The sequence below is a fragment of the Oryza sativa genome, chromosome 2, assembly GCF_034140825.1.
Source record: "Oryza sativa Japonica Group chromosome 2, ASM3414082v1".
In the NCBI taxonomy this organism is placed as follows: Eukaryota; Viridiplantae; Streptophyta; class Magnoliopsida; order Poales; family Poaceae; genus Oryza; species Oryza sativa.
In genome coordinates, this window is record NC_089036.1 from 435,551 (window position 1) to 457,447 (window position 21,897).

General features: G+C 42.5%; 3 protein-coding genes across 5 annotated transcripts; 1 reads left to right on the forward strand and 2 right to left on the reverse strand.

The window, feature by feature from the left end:
• Positions 1–5,540: 5,540 nt before the first annotated feature.
• LOC4328027 (uncharacterized) lies at positions 5,541–7,138 on the reverse strand. Its single transcript, XM_015772043.3, has 2 exons — positions 6,950–7,138; positions 5,541–6,853 (listed from the first exon to the last, which is right to left on the reverse strand). The coding sequence occupies exon 2, from the start codon at positions 6,846–6,848 to the stop codon at positions 5,700–5,702; it is 1,149 nt and encodes a 382-aa protein (XP_015627529.1). The 5' UTR covers positions 6,849–6,853; positions 6,950–7,138; the 3' UTR covers positions 5,541–5,699.
• Positions 7,139–13,100: 5,962 nt separating this feature from the next.
• LOC9269397 (uncharacterized) lies at positions 13,101–20,885 on the reverse strand. 3 transcript variants are annotated; one of them, XR_010739730.1, is made up of 5 exons: positions 20,633–20,885; positions 20,152–20,247; positions 19,749–19,835; positions 17,854–18,080; positions 13,101–15,708 (listed from the first exon to the last, which is right to left on the reverse strand). XR_010739730.1 is itself a non-coding variant. In XM_015769510.3 (4 exons), exons 1-4 carry the CDS (start codon positions 20,808–20,810, stop codon positions 18,037–18,039), a joined length of 405 nt encoding a protein of 134 aa, XP_015624996.2. In that variant the 5' UTR covers positions 20,811–20,885; the 3' UTR covers positions 17,616–18,036. The 3 variants fall into 3 exon arrangements, 2 of the variants coding, with proteins under 2 accessions (XP_015624996.2, XP_015624997.1); XM_015769510.3 differs by lacking the exon at positions 13,101–15,708 and having other exon boundaries at positions 17,616–18,080; XM_015769511.3 differs by lacking the exons at positions 13,101–15,708; positions 17,854–18,080 and adding an exon at positions 18,852–19,114.
• LOC112937978 (probable LRR receptor-like serine/threonine-protein kinase At3g47570) lies at positions 13,431–17,196 on the forward strand. The gene is made up of 2 exons (XM_026023487.2): positions 13,431–16,467; positions 16,599–17,196. Exons 1-2 carry the CDS (start codon positions 13,431–13,433, stop codon positions 16,967–16,969), a joined length of 3,408 nt encoding a protein of 1,135 aa, XP_025879272.1. The 3' UTR covers positions 16,970–17,196.
• Positions 20,886–21,897: the final 1,012 nt, after the last annotated feature.

Genomic DNA, 21,897 nt, shown 5'->3' on the forward strand with positions numbered 1-21,897 from the left:
TACTTTTATAGGTCTATGTGTATAAATATATATACCCAGGATTCCTATAATTTATCTTACAGGTAAATACAATTACTCTTGGCGCATTGCCATCATTCATTCCGAGGTTTTTATTTATCACCGGTGGAACTTGGTGATGAAGATGTTAGGTCCCGATTTTTCGATAGGTATTGATAAACAGTCAATTTGGGCAGAGTCGTGACACAACTCGATCCGGCTTCCGAATGAGCATGCTACTCAACCCCTCAATCGCAGCACCACGTCTCCTCTAGTTATCAACCGTGCCGAAACTCGGTTGACCTCGCCGATAAGGCTAATCCCTGCATGCAAATCGAATAACACAAGCAAGAACAAGATAGACTGCAACACAATTGCATATGAATGATTAAGCATACAAATTTGGAGTTCTACAAACCGATCTAGTGGCGAAACTGTTCTTGACAGATTAATCTAAGCAAAACCCACACTCTAAACGATGACGGCTACTGAATAAATATGATTAGGAACGTCCTAGGGTTGCCCTATGGCACACACTCTTTGGCCTAAGCCCACGACACAATTACAAGGCCCAAAACCCAAATCAGATTCAGACTGGATGAGGTGTGTGGTTTGTTTTGCAGATTCCCGGCAGCTCGGTAGGAATTTTGACGTGGAACCAAAATCATTTGAAAGTAGACTCCATAAGCTTTCCAGCAAGTACTCATGGGCCCCGAAATTCCTTCTAGATCAGCGGCTAGGTCCACTTGAAGTTGATGCTGTCAGGAGGCCCGAATCCGAATCCAAAACGTGTAGAACTTTATCTCTTGTCTTATATGGACCAAAAGTGACGTGGTGAGATGGAAGTGAACTTGGAGAAAGTCTTGGTTTGGTCCCAATCAAACATTAAATTTGGCTTGATGAAGCTATGCTCTGCAACAGACAATCACACAGGAACCAACATGAGGGGATGGATCTAAGATCTGAGTATATTTCATATGGAAAATCGAAAGGGGATTGACAAGCAATTCAACAACCTGAAACAACTCATCTTCATGCCGATGGATGTTGTTCTGGACTTCTGGTATAAAATCTATAGCATCCAAAACATTAGTACTCCTCAGCGTTAACCAAGGCGAGAGGGGAACATGCGACAATAGAGAGAACACCGAGTTGTGTGGCAGAGTAGGAGGAGGTGAGCGCCAGTGGCAAGAGACGATGGGGGCGAAGGGGATCAGTGAGGGGATTGACACGGTGGAGGTAAGGCAAGCAGGCTATCGGCGCTAGCGCTGGAGTAATGCCTCTATCGGTTCCCTGCTCTCTCATGATTTGAGGCAGCTAGAAGCAAGAGAGTATCGGCAATCAACCCAACTGGTGGAGTGCGGCGGCGGCAGGGAAGGACCTAGCCGTCAGGAACCACCACGATGCCAGCGGGGGCAGTGGAGTGTCGCGGCGGCAGGGAAGGACTTCGCCGGCAGGAACCACCACGGCATCGGCAAGGGGAGGCTGCGGTGTAGTGCGGCGGAGGTGGGAAGACCTCGCTGTCGGGAACCACCACGGCGCCAGCAGCGGTTAGAGAAGAAGTCGGCTCCGGCGAGGGCATCAGTGGGCTTCGGTGGCGGCGACCGTTGGGGACGACAGCGGCTCCTGCGTGGGCAGGTGGAGTGCGTGGCAGCAGTGGAAGGGGACGACCTCGGCTCCGGGGACCGCGACTAGGGAAGAAGTCGGCTCCAGAGAAGGCAGCAGAGGAGCGAGGCGGCGGCAACAGTACATGTGAGGAGGAGCGAGCAGAAGGAGCCAGTCACGCCTAGAGAGGGTGAGGCGTAGTCTTCACGCGTGGAGATTATGAGATCATGCGGTGGAGATTGGTGGACGGTACGGATTATACTTGATCTACGAATGGACGGTAGAGATTTAGCCTATAGGATTAGAGGGGTAAACTCATTCTTTTTATATTAGTATAGATATAGATATAGTTTATGAATGGCCCTTGAGGCCTTGGACAATTCATGCATATGCTTGTTAAACCAACATGGCAATTGATCTAATGGCTCCAATGTGTTAGATCCAACGGCTCTAATGCGCAGATGATGTGGCCTAACGTGGAGCTTGTTTTATTGGAGTTAATGCTTACAGTGGGTACCAACTACTCCCTCTGTTTCTAAATATTTGACGTCGTTGATTTTTTTACACACGTTTGACCGTAAGTCTTATTCAAAAACTTTTGTGAAATATGTAAAACTATATGTATAAATAAAAGTATATTTAACAATGAATGAAATGATAAGAAAAGAATTAATAATTACTTAAATTTTTTGAATAAGACGAGCGGTTAAGCATATTTAAAAAAATTAGCGGTGTCAAATATTTAGGAATGAAGGGAGTATATAGAAAGAAATGATAGTTAGAAGAAGAAAAACGATAACGTAGCTGATGGTTACAAATGAACGTGGTTTGAGGTGGGGAGCCCCCCCCCCCCCCCCGACGCAGATTCAGTGAGATTCTCGGTGACACTGAGTCACTGACATGTGGGACCCCCCGGTGTTCCCTTAAAAAAAACGTGGTTGAGTATCCTCTACCTGTAACGTGACCTGTTTGGCTTTTTCCAGCTGTCAATGATCCCTTAAATTGAGCTTTTAAACATGGCATGAATTGCTTTCAATTCTTACCGCCTTTTCATTTGTAAGCACCACCGGAACATTAGACGATCAGTATCTCACCAGTATAAACCCGCTCACTTTCTGCTGCGCTCCGTTCGGGTGCTCGTCACGAACAAATTTACATGTACATCGTGTCTTCTTTCTTTTTTTGACATTATGTCTTCTTTTTTTCTAAATTATTTACTCAGTCCTGGGTTCTGATTGCGCCCTGATGGGATTAATAAGTTTTGTTTATCTTGTTAACGCTAGCTAGTAGCAATATGGACAATAGAAATGAGTCCAGTAACATGAATGGGGTCATTCCCATGGAGTATTGCAAGATACAGATAGTTGTCATATTGCTCTCTTCTGTGAATGGATTGTCATAAGCTGCTGATCCTTCCTGCAGCATCTACCCAAGTGAAATCTGCATGCACAAGTTGAGATCAACATCGACAAGATGAGATGACTCTGAAGATGCAGGATTCCTATTGGATTTTGGAGAGAGACAGCTGATTTACAGGGGGGTGGATTGACTGATTCTTCTCATCCTTCCTGGCTTGAAAATTGGAAAGCTTGGAGCTTTCGGCCCTGATTTGATCCGGTCATTTCTACTGCTTGACAAACTGTGGAGAATCTATTCCTTCCAGCCATATACATCCAATTTCTTGACAATCTGGACCGGACGATCCATCAGAAAAAATTAATTCAGAATGCAATTTGGAGTGCATCAGCTTTTTTGGCTGGCACATCGGTGTAGTGTATCTGTGTGACCTTGCAACTGTGCAAGGGTCAAACAGCACGGCCACCAGTACTTTTGTTGATGAATGAGTTATTACCACATGACTTCGTCAATGCTACCCCAGCAAGTGATGGAAGGAAAGATGGATGATAAGGCTCCAGGGCTCATAAATAGCTGAGACTGAACATTGCTCATTACAGTCTTCAGATGTAAAGCGGTGTTGTTCTTCTTCTCTATTCTGCTCAAGGCAGCTGCATCCAGATCACTCTACTGATCAGGACCACGAGGATCATCTGCTGGAAGAAAACAAGGATTTGCACATTCACTATGCACTGCTGTAATTGTATCAAATCCAATTCTAAATGCTGAATGAACAGTTGCTGATATGATCCTGTCAAGAAGCAAAAACAAGAAACTAATTGCCCTCTGAGACATATATATATAGTGGACGTGCACTAGTGTTCTGATACCACAAATCCTTTGGCCACTGGAGTCAACTTTTGATCATAAGGATAACATAAGTAAAGAAGATTCTATTTCCTACAAGAGCAGCAGCAGCTAAGCGCACACATTCTTTTTTCCTTTCCAGAAAGGATATAATGATGGATTAGAATATTCACAGACAGTAGTACAGCTTCAGGATTGCTGCAAGATTAGTCACAAAATACTAGTAGTAGTAGTATCGGGCATGTTCACTTTGATGCCATTTTCAAACTTACCAAATTTTGGTAAAGTTACCAAAAAAGTGGCTACATTTAGTTTCCTGCTAAATTTTGGTAACTATATAAGAAATCATGCCAAAATTTACCAAAATTTGCTAAAATTTTGACCTTATTAAGGTTTTTTTTGACATCAAAGTGAACAGGCCCATCATCTTACTACCATCCATGGGGTCCAGGACAAATTAGTTGAACTAGGAGTACATACAGCTGATACAGTTGTGCAGTGAAGCGGTGACAATTGTCAATTGACAAAGTGCCAAGGTCTCACAGCTAATCCCCAGCTCAGCTGCCTGCTGCCCCCTTGATGGCCTGCACATCTCTGCCCATTGAAATCTTTGGTCAGCACCATCCTCTGGCTGTCAAGAGTTAGGTGCAGCCCGATTTGAGTCAACCCTTTGATTGCATCAAGCAAAGGTATACTAGTATCAATGCCCCTTTATCCAATTCTGCAAAGTTTCTTCCCCAACTTGCTGTGTCCTGAACAACTGGATTTCATTCGGTCATCAGCTTACACGGTTGGTTGAATGGTTGGTCAATTGCAAGCTGTTCATCTGAGAGACTGAAACAAAACCATTTGGATTTGCGGTTGCAGTCTTGCAGAGATCACAGAATGTTGATCTTTCAGGATTAGAAACAAAATGCAGCACAAATATGATATGAGTATATATTCTGATGACCAGAATCAGCACACACGGTTGGTTGAATGATTGGTCAATTGCAAGCTGATCATCTGGGAGACTGAAACAAACTGTTTAGATTGCAGTTGCAGTCCAGCAGAAATCAAAGCAAGTGCAGCACAGTATCAGGCTTCATAAGAGGCAAGTGCAACGCCTGCTGCAAGCAGCTCGGCTTCCTGGGCGGCAAGTGCAACCTCCTCCGCGGCATGCTCTGCCTCTGCTGCCACGAGGACGACGACCAGCCGCCGCCCTCCTCCTCCACTCACCTCCCCGTCGCCGCCATCGATCACGATCACGCCGCCAACATGCCATGATCATCTCATCCAGCTATATATATTGCGTTATTACCCATTTGCTCGCGTCCATGAGCCACCGGATGTGATGTGAGCAATTAATAATAACTATGGATTACTGATGCTGCAAATGATTTTTTTTCTGCTCTGCTGCAAATATGATTTTTGAGATACAATGAACAACACATCAGGCAGGCGCAGGCGCGCAATGAGATGGAACTAGTTGAATAGTTTAATTTTGTAGAGCGAATCTATTTGGAATATCTGTTGCAGGTGCATCACTCCGGTCAAAAACATTTCAGCTTTGGGATGTTGTTGCTCTGCTAACTGCTAAGGAAGATATATCATTTTATTGTGCCCAAATTTTACAACATTTTGCTTTCTTAATTGTCAAAATAGCTGCAGCTAAATTTTCCAGAATGAAGAAGGAGCATATATAATAAGAGGACAACCTCTTAATAAGGCTGTGAATTCCTTGTCTGTTGGTAATATAAACGAATGGAGTACCATTATTATTATTGCAATCTCGCTCGAAATGAAAAGGAAAAGGGATATATATAAATGATATACTCACTCCGTCACAAAACAAAATATAGCTAGTTTTACCGGAGACTAGAGAGGTGTAATAAGTAAATTAGGGGATGATGAAATTAAAAGACTCGAGAGTAACCACGAACGAAATCACCGTTTTGGAATGCGTAGCGTATAGACTTGTGCACGACGACGGCGTCGTCACTGCCCACCACATCAACGCCGGTGAGCAGCAAGAACCTGTCGTTCTTGCTTTTTTCGCCGGCGACGCGGAAGAATGGATGAAGTGAGATGTTGTGTTGCTCCTCCTCCTCCATGAACCTGGCGATGCAGAACCTACCGGAGCCGAGGTGCACGGCATAGGTCTCCATCAGTAACGATCGCTTGGGCGGCGCCGCCGCCGGCAGCCGGTCTAGGCCATCCAACCAGCACCTGACCATCACCTGCGCATCGTAGGAACAGCAGAGATAGGAGAGATCGCAGGAACAGAGGTACAGCCCCAGCCTCGGCGTGGAGGAGAGCCCAAACCATTGCCCGTGCTCCTCCACGTACTCGCCGCGCCCCATGAACGGCATCCCCTTTTCGCCAAGCTCCCTCCACTCCCCAACCTTGGAATTCGTGTCGAACGAGAAGGTCCCGGCTCCGTGCGCCGCCGTCACCCAGAGCTCCTTCGATTCGTTCAACTGCACCACCGCGGAGGCGGTGATGTCGTAGCCAGCCTTGGCGAAAGGAGGCGGCGGAAGAGACCGCCAGTACCAGCCCATCCTGGAGGACAGTGAGTCGTCGTCGTCGGGGAGTAAGCCGTAGGTGAGAGCCTCGAAGCAGCCGGGGTTACCGGACAAGGGCACCCTCTCGATGACGTAGAGGCGGCCATCGTCGGCGGTGAAGGAGATTGGCTCGATCTTGGGCTTGCACGGGTCGGGCATGTAGCGGACGGCGGCGGAGGCGGCGCTGTAGAGCAGACCACGGCCGTCGACGTCGAGGGCGAGAAGGCTGTCGTCGCCGTCGCTGCCGCCGCCACTGCCGTAGAGGTACAAGAAATCGACGTTTCCAGGGCCGGACAATGAGGAAGGGTGGAAGGTGATGGCCGGAGGAGGCAGGCCGCCGGCGGCGTCCTCCACGTCATCTGGATCTAGTACTTTGGCTGCTTGCCGACGTGCTGGACATGAAAAGAGGGCCGATGCAGCGACGCGGTACAGCTTGTACGCCGTCGCGTCGCCGCCGCCGCCGGCGGTGTCCACCACCAAATTCACAAACCGCCGCATCATCGTCTCTGTTGATATTCTTCTACTCAAAATTTTTCTTTTCTATATACCCTTTTTTTTTCCTTTTGACAAAGAGTATCTTCGATCCGGAAGAAATCACGCACCTTCTGGAGTATGCAGTCTCGCTCGTCCTCACGCGATAGGCGGACCGCCGAATCTCCTCTCCTCGGTGGCGCGTGATCTCGACGGCGGGGCGGGATCTCGGGGACGGCGGGGCGAGATCTCGGTAGCGGCCTAGCGGGCGGCACGGGAGGTCGGGGAGCAATTTTTTTTTCTTTTCTTTTTTTTTTGTTGGGCAATATATACGGCCATACGGGACAGTTATCTCATCGGACCAGATCGAGATGTTGTGTTGGGCCCATCGTCCGCCGAAAAAAAGTTTTATGCGTGTCACATGAGACATGGTACATATGAATATATATTAAAAATATTATTAAATATAGTCTAATAATAAAACAAATTACAGATTTCGCCTATAAACTGCGATATGAATTTATTAAATCTAATTAATTCGTTATTAGTAAATATTTACTGTAGCACAACGTTGTCAAACCATGACGTAATTAGGCTTAACATTTAATACTTCATACATGTGTTCAAACATTTGATATGACAGCGTGAAAAGTTTTTATGTGGGAACTAAACCGGGCCTTAGACAAAATTTGGCATGCTAAAATTTGGTAAGAATTTTTAAGTACATTTAATTAACGAAGTATCACATGACTTATACAACAGAGATCGAGTTTGAGGAGTTAATATTACCACGACATGGGTGGTAAGTTTTGTATTTATGAATGTTTTTTTCATCTTTACAAAAGTTTGTATCGTATCTAAATAGAACTTTTATCGGTCTATATGTATAAATTTGTATATCCAGGATCCCTATAATTTATCTCACGGATAAATACAATTACTCTTGGCGCATTGCTATCATTCTCTCCGAGGTTTTTATTTATCACCAGCGGAACTTGGTGATAAGGATGTTAGATCCCGATCTATCAATAGGTATTGATAAACAATTGATTTGAGCGGAGTCGTGACGCAACTCGATCCGGCTTCTGAACGAGCGTGCTACTGAGCCCCACAATCACAACACCACGTCTCCTCTAGTTATCAACTGTGCCGAAACCCAGTTGACCTTGCCGAGAAGGCTAATCCCTGAATATGAATCGAAGAACACAAGCAAGAACAAGATATATTACAACACAGTTGCATATGAATGATTAAGCACACAAATTTGGAGTTCCACAAACCGATATAGCGGCAAAACTGTTCTTGACAGATTAATCTAAACAGGCTACTGAATAAATATGATTAGGAACGTCCTAGGGTTGCCCTAGGGCGCACACCCCTTTGGCCTAAGCCCATGACACAATTACAAGGCCCAAAACCAAAATCAGATTCGGACTGGATGAGGTGTGTGGCTTGTTTTGCATATTCCCGGCAGCTCGGTAGGAATTTTGATGTGGAACCAAAATCATCTGAAAGTAGACTGCATAAGCTTTCCAACAAGTACTCATGGGCCCCGAAATTCCTTCTATATCAGCGGTTAGGTCCGTTTGAAGTTGATGCTGTCAGGAGGTCTGAATCCGAATCCAAAACGTGTAGAACTTTATATCTTGTCTTATATGGATCAAAAGTGACGTGGTGAGATGGAAGTGAACTTGGAGAAGGTCTTGGTTTGGTCCCAATCAAACATTAAGGGCCTATTTGGATTGCTACCAAAAACATGCCCTACCAATATTTTGGTAATTTGAATAGTAGTTGTGTTTAATTTGGATTGAAGCCTATTCATTGGTAATACCTAATTTAGATTTGGTATCATCTAGAACATTCTTCACTACAATTTTACATTTTAGCTATATATTGGTAGCAAACCAAATATGATCAATGCAATCTTACCTTACCAAAGATTTGGTAGTGCCAAAACTTGCCTACATTTTGGTACTACCAAAAAATTGTTAGGGTAACAATCCAAATAGGCCCTAAATTTGGCTTGATGAAGCTATGCTCTGCAACGGACAATCACACATGAACCAACATGAGGGGATGGATCTAAGATCTGAGTATATTTCATATGGAAAATCGAAAGGGGATTGACAAGCAATTCAACAACCTGAAACAACTATATTCATGCCGATGGATGTTGTTCTGGACTTCTGGTATAAAATCTATAGCATCCAAAACATTAGTACTCCTCAGCGTTAACCATGCAAGGCGAGAGGGGAACATGCGACAATAGAGAGAGCACCGAGTTGTGTGGCAGAGTAGGAGGAGGTGAGCACCAGCGGGACGAGACGATGGGGGCGAAGGGGATCGTTGAGGGGATTGACACGGTGGAGGTAAGGCAAGCGGGCTATCGGCGCTAGCGCTGGACGAATGCCTTTATTTCCCTGCTCTCTCATGATTTGAGGTAGCTAGAAGCAAGAGAGTATCGGCAATCAACCCAACTGGTGGAGTGCGGCGGCGGCGGCGGGGAAGGACCTAGCCGTCAGGAACCACCACGGTGCCAGCAGGGGCAGTGGAGTGCGGCGGCGGCGGGGAAGGACTTTGCCGGCGGTAACCACCACAGCGTCGGCGAGGGGAGGCTGCAGTGTAGTGCGGCGGAGGTGGGAAGACCTCGCCGTCAGGAACCACCACGGCGCCAGCGGCGACTGAAGAAGTCGGCTCCGGCGAGGGTAGCGGTGGGCTTCGGCGGCGGCCGCCGCTGGGGACGACGGCGGCTCCGGCGTGGGTAGGTGGAGTGCGTGGCAGCAGCGGAAGGGGACGACCTCGGCTCCGGGGACGGCGGCTGGGGAAGAAGTCGGCTCTAGAGAAGGCAGCGGAGGAGCGAGACGGTGGCAACAGTACATGTGAGGAGGAGCGAGGAGAAGGAGCCCCCAGTCACGCCTGGAGAGGGTGAGGCGTAGTCGTTGTGCGTGGAGATTATGAGATCATGCGGTGGAGATTGGTGGACGGTACGGATTATACTTGATCTACGGATGGACGGTAGAGATTTAGCCTGTAGGATTAAAGGGGTAAACTCCTCCTTTTTATATTAGTATAGATATAGATATAGATTATGAATGGCCCTTGAGGCCTTGGACAATTCATGCATATGCTTGTTAAACCAACATGGCAATTGATCTAATGGCTCCAATGTGCTAGATCCGTCGGCTCTAATGCGCTGATGATGTGGCTTAACGTGGAGCTTGTTTTATAGGAGTTAATGCTTATAGTGGGTACCAACTACTCCCCCCGTTTCTAAATATTTGACATCGTTGACTTTTTTATACACGTTTGACCATAAGTCTCATTCAAAAACTTTTGTTAAATATGTAAAACTATATGTATACATAAAAGTATATTTAACAATGAATGAAATGATAAGAAAAGAATTAATAATTACTTAAATTTTTTGAATAAGACGAACGGTTAAATATATTTAAAAAAGTTAACGGCATCAAATACTTAAATACTTAGGAATGGAGGGAGTATATAGAAAGAAATGATAGTTAGAAGAAGAACGATAATATAGTTGATGGTTACAAATGGTATAATGTAAAACGTGGTTGAGGTGGGGAGTCCCCTGACCCCCATGTACCTAAAAAAAAACGTGGTTGAGTATCCTCTACCTGTAACGTGAACTGTTTGGCTTTTTCCAGCTGTCAATGATCCCTTAAATTGGGAGAAGACTCCGCGTCGGACATCCGATATTCCACCAAATATTGGATGCCGCGCGTCATCACACCACCTGCGTATGCAGCATGCAAAAAAAAAATCAGTCAGACAAATGTCCCAGTTAACTAACGAGTGAAACATCAAGTTATTTAGTGTGAAAAAAAATCAGCAACTGAAACATTTAAAAAGTTTATGAAACATGATTAAGATACACGTTGAAACATATCGCTATTACATATAAAACAACCAATGTTAATGGATTGAAACATATGTTTTTCTTTCATCAAAATATAATCATGTGATATCTTGTTGTAAAGATTTAATTACAAAGAATACAACGGTGTGATCGGATCGTAGATCGGATAATTAGTTTAGGAGAAATTTTTTTTTTGAAACTTGTTAAAATGCATGCATGCATGCATGTATGGATGAGGTGGAGAGAGAGAGAGAGAGAGTAGTGCAGTTAATTTTAGAAATTTTGTGAAACATATTGAAGATACACATTGAAACATATCGCTATTACGTATGAAACAAAGAAAAGTAATTTTCACAAAACTACATGTATTTTGACTAAATTATCACAAAACTACAGATTTAAGAAGTTGTATCATAAAACTACACATTTAGCACCAAATTTATCACAAAACTGCATATTTTAGGTTAAGTATCACAAAAATGTATATTTAATATTGAACTTATCACAAAACTACAACTTTTGGAGTTTAAATCCCTAGCACCATTGTTATGGTGGAGCTATAAACATTATTACTTTGTGATTAAATTGGTTCTAAACATGTAGTTTTATGATAATTTAGTTACTAAACATGTAATTTTGTGACACTTCATCTTAAATGTGTAGTTTTATGATAAATTTGGTGTTAAATGTGTAGTTTTGTGATACACTGAGTTAAATACGTAGTTTTGTGAAATTTACTCAACAAAGAATGTTAATAGATTGAAACATATGACTATTTTTTATTACAACTAATGCAGATGCCGGAGACAGGGTGTTAGTAGTAACACGCATGACCCATGGAACTCAAGTCCAGCTGTGCTCGCTAAAACCCAACATGATGCTTGGAATTTTCTCTCATTTATTAGAAACCTTAAGTCTCAATAAAGAAACAAGGCAGTGCGTATGCAATGGCACCTTTTTTTATTGTTTTCACACATTTTATTACAGTAAGTATATGAATATTTAATTTTGGTTACTTTTACTTATAACATCAAGTTAGCCTATTGTTTAATTGGCCGCATGTCTACCATCTGCACACATGACATGCGAGATGCACAACATATAATTCACTCAGCACTGCATAGAGGGCATCACATTAGGCGCTTCCTCAAATATTAGACGGTATAAAAGTAGTCAAGCACATAATATATGATCGACCTGAGAAAATGAACTCAACTCAAAATTTCTGACTAAGAAATAATGCAGCAATAATTCATATTTTCCTTCCCAGAGTTAGAACACAGCTTTCGTATTGGGGCAAGAAGCAGTATAAGGCATCCTTCAATGGTTGAGCTAGTGCACTAGCTTATGCTTGTCCACCTCATACAAGAGATAGCAAAAAGTCTATCTTTTTAATAGGTTGTCTCATAGCACATTGTTTAAAATGCTTTGGTTTCCACAACCCTTCTCACATTTTGTTTAGGAGCTTAGCTCTTGAAGAAGAGATAGTGCACTCTCTCTCCTTATCTTCTCTCTCTTCCACATCATACAAAAACTGATGTGGAGATTTATGAGCTAGCTGACTCACCCTTGTTGGAGGAGGCCTAAGACAAGTGTGTTCCTGTCAGCACTAAAAATGCCATGAGCGAAAGCAAGCCACAGCACCAACAGCAACAGAAACCGAGCTCTGAGCTCCGGGTTGAAGATTTTGTGTGCTATCTTTCACTCTGAGCTCACAGCCTCAAAAGCCATCAGGTCCCATCTGATATTTCTGATTAGCCTGATGACCAACTCAACAGAAGTAAAATACCCGTACTAACCAGGTTGTAGTCACACTCGCATATGAAAAATACTCCCTCCGTTTCAAAATGTTTGACGCCGTTGACTTTTTAGCACATGTTTGACCGTTCGTCTTATTCAAAAAATTTAAGTAATTATTAATTTTTTTCCTATCATTTAATTCATTGTTAAATATATTTTTACGTAGGCATATAATTTTACGGAGGGAGTACCACATAAGGCACCGGAGCATATCTTTAGCTGATGGTTCTAGCTTCCCCTACCTTGCTATTCAGTAAACAAAAAAAAAAGCAGCCAAATAGCATAGGTCGATCACTGCATGGGCATATTCAGAAATTACATGGAACCAATACACCTTGTGGACTGGATATTAGATAGCATGCGAAAAGTCAGTTACGTGAGAAAGAAGCATATTGAAAGAAGAGGATTCTAGTCAACAATGGTAGATTTTATTTTAGTGTTGTGCGTCTACCCATCCAACTCATTTATCAGCATGCAAATTTTGCAGTCATTTTTCACCACCAAACTCAACTGGCACCATCATATGTGAAATGATCACACACATAAGATATTCACTGTCGGCTATCTTTGAAATACAAGTTAGGCACCACTCTCCCATCTAAAATCATATATAATTATATGTATTGTAATCCTTCAGTCAATAATGGGGACATCACATTAGGCATCTCCACCAATACTCGACAGTATAAAGTAACCCAGCAATATTAAAAAAAAATAAAGTAACCAAGCACATAATATGTGATTGACCTGAGAAAATGAAGTCAACTCAAAGGTTCTGGCTAAGAAACAATGCAGCAGCTGATTCAGAGTTAGAACGCAGTTTTCATTTGGGGCAAAAAGCAGTAGGCACAATCATTGGAATATACGAATATAAGACAAGTGTGTGCCTGCCTGCACTTAAAATGCCATAAGCAAGAGAAAGCCACAGCATGAACAGCAAGATGATCCGCTTGTTTGCTCCATTCCCAAAATTCATTCCACTCTTGGCTGTTTTTATCATCTCATGCTCTCTGCCATTAGCAATCAGCGATGACACTGACACTGATAGAGAAGCCCTGCTCTGCTTCAAGTCTCAAATCTCTGATCCAAACGGATCCTTAAGCTCATGGAGCAACACTTCCCAGAACTTCTGCAACTGGCAGGGTGTTTCATGCAACAACACCCAGACCCAACTCCGAGTCATGGTGCTCAACGTCAGCTCCAAAGGCCTCAGTGGTTCAATACCACCTTGCATCGGCAATCTGAGCTCCATCGCAAGCCTCGACTTATCAAGAAACGCATTCCTTGGAAAAATTCCAAGTGAGCTCGGACGCTTGGGACAAATCAGCTACCTGAACTTGAGCATCAACTCTCTTGAAGGCCGTATTCCAGATGAGCTGTCCTCATGCAGCAATCTCCAGGTACTCGGCTTATCGAACAACTCCTTCGAAGGTGAGATACCACCAAGCTTAACCCAATGCACTCGCCTCCAGCAAGTTATACTATACAACAACAAGCTTGAAGGCAGTATACCCACCAGATTTGGAACGCTTCCTGAGCTGAAAACTTTGGATCTCTCCAACAACGCCCTCAGAGGTGACATACCACCATTGTTGGGCAGTAGCCCGTCTTTTGTATATGTTGATCTTGGGGGCAATCAGCTCACAGGAGGAATCCCAGAGTTCTTGGTAAATAGCTCATCCCTTCAAGTGCTTAGGCTCACGCAAAATAGTCTTACAGGAGAGATCCCTCCAGCCCTCTTCAACAGCTCCACATTGACAACCATTTACCTGGACCGTAACAACTTAGTTGGTTCCATACCACCTATTACAGCAATTGCTGCACCTATTCAATACCTTAGTTTAGAGCAGAATAAACTCACAGGAGGGATACCAGCCTCACTGGGCAACCTTTCTTCCTTGGTTCATGTTTCTTTAAAAGCAAATAACTTGGTGGGGAGCATCCCTAAGAGCCTAAGTAAGATCCCAACCCTAGAGAGGCTAGTTCTCACATACAACAATTTGACTGGTCATGTGCCACAGGCTATTTTCAACATATCATCTTTGAAATATCTTAGCATGGCCAATAACTCACTCATCGGCCAACTACCACCAGATATAGGCAACAGACTTCCAAACCTTGAAGCCTTAATCCTATCAACAACACAGTTAAATGGGCCGATCCCAGCTTCTCTTCGCAATATGTCCAAGCTAGAAATGGTTTATCTTGCTGCTGCTGGTCTCACTGGTATAGTGCCATCTTTTGGATCCTTGCCAAACTTGCATGACCTTGATCTTGGATACAACCAGCTTGAAGCAGGGGACTGGAGCTTCCTCTCATCCCTTGCAAACTGCACTCAACTGAAAAAGTTGGCCTTGGATGCCAATTTTCTCCAAGGAACCTTGCCTAGCTCAGTCGGTAATCTTCCCTCACAGCTCAACTGGTTGTGGCTCAGGCAAAACAAACTTTCTGGGACAATTCCATCAGAGATTGGTAACCTTAAGAGTCTCAGTGTTCTGTATTTGGATGAGAATATGTTTAGTGGGAGCATCCCACCAACCATTGGAAATCTTAGCAACTTACTGGTTCTAAGCTTGGCACAAAATAACCTCTCGGGCCTTATTCCTGATTCTATTGGCAACCTTGCCCAACTAACCGAGTTTCATCTAGATGGGAACAACTTCAACGGGAGCATACCTTCAAACTTAGGGCAGTGGAGACAATTAGAGAAGCTTGATTTCTCCCACAATTCATTTGGTGGAAGCCTGCCAAGTGAGGTCTTCAACATCTCTTCCCTGTCACAAAGTTTGGACTTGTCCCACAATTTGTTTACTGGGCCCATACCACTAGAAATTGGCAACCTCATAAATCTTGGAAGCATCAGTATTTCAAACAATCGCTTGACTGGCGAAATACCGTCAACTCTAGGGAAGTGTGTGCTTTTGGAATACCTTCACATGGAAGGGAACCTTCTTACTGGAAGCATTCCACGATCTTTCATGAACTTAAAAAGCATCAAGGAGCTGGATCTCTCTTGTAACAGCTTGTCAGGAAAAGTTCCAGAGTTCCTCACTCTCTTAAGTTCTTTGCAGAAACTCAACCTTTCATTCAATGATTTTGAAGGGCCAATACCATCAAATGGTGTCTTTGGTAATGCTAGCAGGGTTATCTTGGCCGGAAACTACAGACTGTGTGCGAATGATCCAGGGTATAGCCTGCCCCTTTGCCCTGAATCAGGATCACAAAGTAAACACAAGTCTACTATTTTGAAAATAGTAATTCCAATCGCAGTGTCTGTTGTAATTTCATTGTTATGCTTAATGGCTGTTCTTATCGAAAGAAGAAAACAAAAACCATGTTTGCAGCAATCCAGTGTGAACATGAGGAAGATATCATATGAAGATATCGCCAAAGCAACAGATGGGTTCTCTCCCACAAATTTGGTTGGTTTGGGATCCTTTGGGGCTGTTTACAATGGCATGTTGCCGTTTGAGACCAATCCAGTTGCTATTAAGGTTTCCGATCTTAACAAGTACGGAGCACCCACAAGCTTCAATGCGGAGTGTGAGGCATTAAGATATATTCGCCATCGAAATCTTGTCAAAATCATTACTTTATGCTCTACGATTGATCCAAATGGCTATGATTTTAAAGCACTTGTCTTTCAGTATATGCCAAATGGAAGTCTAGAAATGTGGCTACATCCAGAGGACCATGGGCATGGTAAAAAGAGATTCCTAACTTTGGGTGAAAGGATTAGCTTAGCCTTGGACATTGCATACGCTTTAGATTATCTTCACAACCAGTGTGTATCCCCAGTAATACATTGTGACATCAAACCAAGCAATGTTCTTTTGGATCTTGAAATGATTGCATATGTCAGTGACTTTGGGTTGGCAAGATTTATGTGTGCTAATTCAACAGCAGCGCCTGGTAACTCTACAAGTTTGGCTGACTTAAAAAGATCCATTGGATATATTGCACCAGGTGAGAGAAATTGGAAACTTATACTGATTTATTGACCTGTATGCTTCAGCCATCTTATTAACTTATCCAATGTTACATGGATTGTAGTTTTCTGCCATTCACCTTTCTTATGTTTTCAAATGAAAATGCAGAGTATGGAATGGGTGGGCAAATATCAACAAAGGGTGATGTCTACAGCTATGGAGTGCTGTTGTTAGAGATATTAACTGGAAAGCGTCCAACTGATGAAAAATTCAATGATGGTTTGAGCCTCCACGATCGCGTGGATGCTGCATTTCCCCACAGAGTAACTGAGATTTTAGACCCCAACATGCTACACAATGATTTGGATGGTGGAAACTCCGAACTGATGCAAAGTTGTCTCCTCCCATTGGTTAAGGTGGCCCTCATGTGCTCCATGGCATCACCAAAAGACCGGTTAGGGATGGCACAAGTTTCCACTGAACTACACTCCATCAAGCAAGCATTCCTTGAGCTCTCCAGTGGAGGAAAAGTAGTGTGAATAAACCTAGCTAGTATGCCCTCTCTTTCTTATTTTTCCAAATTGGTAGAGTGCCCACTCCCCTGTGGTGCGCAAAGCTATGTTGCTTTGCAACTACTGTGTAAGGCTACTTCTATTACCATAACTAAGTCTATATATAAACAGGGGTGGACGCAGCAGGGGGCAAAGAGGGCTTGGGCACCCTCTACTGTCGGCACGCCCCCTGGAAACCATACATTATTCAGCAACCAAGTCCACACTAATACAAGCCAATCTCATGGTCTCATGGTGCGATATTGCGTATAGGCTGCAGCCACTCGTTAATGGCAGGCAAGCAGACACATGTCAACACAGCCATTGATGCTAGTATTGGCCATTAACATCCATTTTTGCTAACTTTTCTTAGCTTAGCTCATGACAGTATAAATCAACAACAAAAGCTTCGATAGTGTTCATAACACAATGGTACTATTTACTTTAATGATAATCTCGTATTGGTCTTTTTAACTAACACCTCCAAAAATTTTGTTCTGTGTTTCCCCGCAAAAAAAAAAAAAAACGGTTCTGTGTTCGCCACTGTATATAAATAACCTCATGAATCTATTATGTGTTTTGGAATTAGGACAGCACCAAATGCAATGTTAGCAGGCTGTCGACACACCCAAGATATGGTTACAATTCCACGGTAGTTAGTCAGCGGCACAACTCACATCATACAACGGCATAATAACGCGCATAGAGCAAAACGGGCACACAGCTGCGCCTGCCCAAGTGCGTTAATGCGTGCTGCGCGCTACTACTTTCAGAGGCATTTCCACAAACACGCCACGCGCGTTCGAAGTCCATACACGAAATCGAGCACACAGGCATACGCAAAAAAGTCAGAAAAGCAGTAGCACGCTGACCTCGGAGACGACGGCGCCGGCCTGGCAAACCTGCCATCTTCCGCCGCGCCTGCGCCGCCCATCGTCTCGTCTTCCTCCGCCGCTCCGCGGCGGCGCGACAGGCTCGACGCCGTCGAAGGGTTGGAGAAAGAGAGAGAGGGAGGGTGACAAATTGTTGATGCTGCGCAGGCCGTCCTCATAGATCTATTCCATTCTCTCTCTTAATAACTTTTTATTACTCCCTCCTCCTAATATATAAGTATTTTTAACATAATGTTAAATTAATTTTTTTTACTTTGACAACTAATAGCAAAAAAAATAAAAATGATTAATCATGTAAATTTGATGTTGCTGGTTTTATCATTAAACAAATTATCTTAATATGCAACTCTTTTTATTTAAAATATTTTACTTTTATATACTCTTCGTTTCTAAATATTTAACACCGTTGACTTTTTAAATATGTTTACCCGTTCGTCTTATTAAAAAAATTAAGTAATTATTAATATTTTTCTATCATTTGATTCATTGTTAAATATACTTATATGTATACATATAGTTTTACATATTTCACAAAAGTTTTTAAATAAAACGAACGGTCAAACATATGCTAAAAAGTTAATGGTACGGAGGGAGTATATTGTTGGTTAAAGTAACATCTTGAATCCCCGCAAAAAAAAAGTAACATCGTGAAGACTGTGCCAAGATCTAAAAATGCTTATATTTTGGGACGGAGAGAGTAGCAAGTTTTTTTTTCCTCTCAAAAAAATCTCATGTAAATTCCAAACATTTTTTTTCATTTCGTTTATTTAAATTATATTTTTTTTTCATTTAAGGAAGTCATACACATGCGCATATACGCATGAATGTGCGCTTTAACACATCCTATAAGAAACACTCTTAATATAGTTACAATTTTATTGAAGGCATTTTCGTCGTGTGATATTTATGAGCAGCATGATTTGAACCAGCTGAACCACCACATATCGGTCTTTCCTAGTTTCAAATATTTTTATACGTATGAGGAAATAGTTCATCTTTGTTCAACAGTTTCAGATACGTTTGGAGCAAATTTACATCGATTTGAATACAAACTTTTGGGCATGAATTTCTAGCTATGTGCTATATTTTTTTAATAATGAAAATGAATTATATCTCCAGTCTTTGCCCACGGACACACAGTAACAAGTTTTAGAAGAATTTAAAATAGACGTGATCTATGTCCTACTTAGCTTGGCTTGCTATGTCCTGCGGCCTGGCCAACGATACATTCCGTGTCGACCTATGGAAGCAAAAGCAATTCAGTTTATAATAATGCTGCTATAAATTTAGGGGGGGGGGGTGGGGGGTGGGGAGTGAAGGAATATTTACAGATACTTTTGTGGGTACAAACGGACGATTTTCCTACCATGTTTTTTCGAGGTTTCTTAATTGTCAACTTTAAAAATAGTATCAAGACATGGTACTATTTATAACATAGGAAAAGTTCTATAATTAATATTTAGACAAATAAGTTCGATACATCTTACTCCCTCCATTCCATAATATAAGTTTTCTTATATGTTCCATAATATAAGGCATACATGCAAGCATACCATTAACTATGACATCTTCTCCATTAAATTATTACTTTTTAAATCCTCTACTCCCATGTTATCTAATCCTATTGGATGCATGCATTAGTATTTATTAGGATGATCCAAACTACAATATGATAATAATTATTTCTTAGTTTTTGGATTAAGGGTGGTTGTGTCTTATATTTTGGAATGGAGGGAATATTAGTTATATGTATATAGGATTATATATATCTTGTGCACCCAAGATGGTTAAAGGGTTGTACTTGAAAAGAAAGATGGTTAAAAGGCTCTTCTTTTTTCTACATGTAACTACATTTTCTGGTGGAATACACTTACCTGTCGGCATGTATTGGTTGCCATGCACGGACGAGACTGTAGGATTGTGAGACCCGTCGGGACCACTACCATATCCAACTCCATGTTCTACAAAGCAATTATATGAATTTTAAACCAAGTTGAATTTCACGTATTAGAATATGTTATATTTTTCCTTAACTATATAATAGCTAGCCGATGTTATATATAGATATTTCCTCTGGTTCTAATATGCAGTACAGTTAAGTAGTTTTACAGCTTTTATACACCTTTTCTATTTCCATTCCATGTTTGTTATCTTTCCAAAATGCTACTACTTTCAAAAATAATTGTCTCATATTTTACAGAAAACTCTGATATATTTTCTTGATGGATAAACTATTTTTTCTATGAGTATCTAAAGTTTCAAGTGAAATGCACTTGCCTGTAGATATGTACGGGTTGTTGTACACGAAAGAGATTGGAGGCTCGTGAATCCCCCCAGGTCCGCCACCTCCGCTTCCATATCCACCTCCAGCTTCTACAAAATCAACCACTTTAAATAAATTTATGCAGTAAACTTTTAAACATGTTTGTGTTTTGAGAATTAATATATTATATTTTTCCTTTACCCAATAGGTAGCATATGTTCATATATGACTATTTCCTCTTATCCGAAATGCATTGCAAGTAGTTTCAGAACGTCTATACACTATTTTACCTTTTATTTCAAGTTTATACTTGTCACGTAAATGCTACTACTTTCATAAGTAACTCCCATATTTCTATAGTAAAATATAAATGAAAGACAATAAAATAATCTAATATACCATTTTAAACTTCCATTAGTAATGTTAAAAACCAATTACTTCGTCTGAAACCAGAGTGCAAATCAGAGGAAATGTTCCACCGGCGTGCGTCCTCACCAGCGAAAGGGCCACCGCCGCCGGGCACCGGCGGCGCCCACTGCGGTGGGAAGAAGGGCGGCGGAGGCGGCGGCGGCGAGAGCGCGAGCGAAAGCGACGACGGCAGCAGCAGTAGTAGGAGCGCCATGGCCGCCGCCGCCGCTCGTAGCCCGAAGCGAAGCCGACGAGCTGCTCCCATGGCCGCAGATCGAGCTCGCTCTACTATACTTGATCAATCGTTCTCTGAAATCTGAAGCTGGTAGCACTCGGCTGTGGTTTTCACGTCCAAGGCTTTGCCCCCATATATATATAACATATAAACGCAACGACGCGGTTTGCTATGACAATGCAGCTTCTCTACTTGCTAGCCAGCTAGGAGTGAGCAGTCCATCACTCAATAGAGCAGTATACAGTTCGAACTGTAGTGTCAAATCCTGCTCAATCAGCCACAGGTTCTGATTATAATGTATACTAGTAATATTATGCTTGTTTTGAGAGGACAAACAAGTGGACTGCTTCTGCGTCTGACCACTGAAAGATTAGGCCTGAAGACTGAAGTTTCCCTAAGAGCAGGTACAATAGGCTATTTAAGCCGGCGGTAATAGTGCCATGTTGGATTTACGGATGAGCTGAAGAGGACAGAGGGTGTGAGCCGGCAACTATTTAATCGCCGACTGCAGCTCCAAGACGAGCAAAGCGGCACAGGTCTCCTCCTCCTGGCCCACGTAGTGGTTATGGGGTCCACACGAACGGCAGGACGGAGCGATGGCTAGCTTTTCAATCGCTAACTGAAAAGAAAAGAGTTGTTGGAAACTGTGTAAGCTTATTGCATACACTACTCCCTCCATTCCAAATTGATCTACATATTTCATAGGTACACCAAGACCAAGAAAAGCTAATAACTCTCTCATACTATATTTACTCTAGCAACAAACTCGATGCATGCACCATCCCACTATTTCCTAGCCAATAGCAAATCAAGATATTGCATGTGGGTTATAAATACTTATGTGCATACATGCATCAATGTCCATTTACTCCAATACACAAATAACGAATAGACTTAATAAATGAACACAAATATGTAGATCATTTAGGAATAATCTCAAAAAAATTATATGTAGATCAATTTGGAATGGAGGGAGTAATTTTTAGCACTATCTCTATTATACTGATGTGTTATTTTTAGAGCCATCAGTCAGCTGTACTATTAAATTTGCTCTAAGATATACCAAACAAAGAATCTGCTTAAACTCATCCTCCTCACAGCTTGGGATTTGTAAAAG

What these genes read in the sequence shown, in the direction of transcription:
- LOC4328027 (XM_015772043.3), bottom strand. Translation starts at nt 6,848, where the DNA reads ATGATGCGGCGGTTTGTGAATTTGGTGGTGGACACCGCCGGCGGCGGC.
- LOC112937978 (XM_026023487.2), top strand. Translation starts at nt 13,431, where the DNA reads ATGAACAGCAAGATGATCCGCTTGTTTGCTCCATTCCCAAAATTCATT. An exon ending in CATTGGATATATTGCACCAG is followed by an intron (nt 16,468 to 16,598) that starts GTGAGAGAAATT and finishes ATGAAAATGCAG; the next exon opens with AGTATGGAATGGGTGGGCAA.
- LOC9269397 (XM_015769510.3), bottom strand. Translation starts at nt 20,810, where the DNA reads ATGGGAGCAGCTCGTCGGCTTCGCTTCGGGCTACGAGCGGCGGCGGCG. An exon ending in CGGCGGTGGCCCTTTCGCTG is followed by an intron (nt 20,248 to 20,632) that starts GTGAGGACGCAC and finishes TTGATTTTGTAG; the next exon opens with AAGCTGGAGGTGGATATGGA. An exon ending in CAACCCGTACATATCTACAG is followed by an intron (nt 19,836 to 20,151) that starts GCAAGTGCATTT and finishes ATTGCTTTGTAG; the next exon opens with AACATGGAGTTGGATATGGT.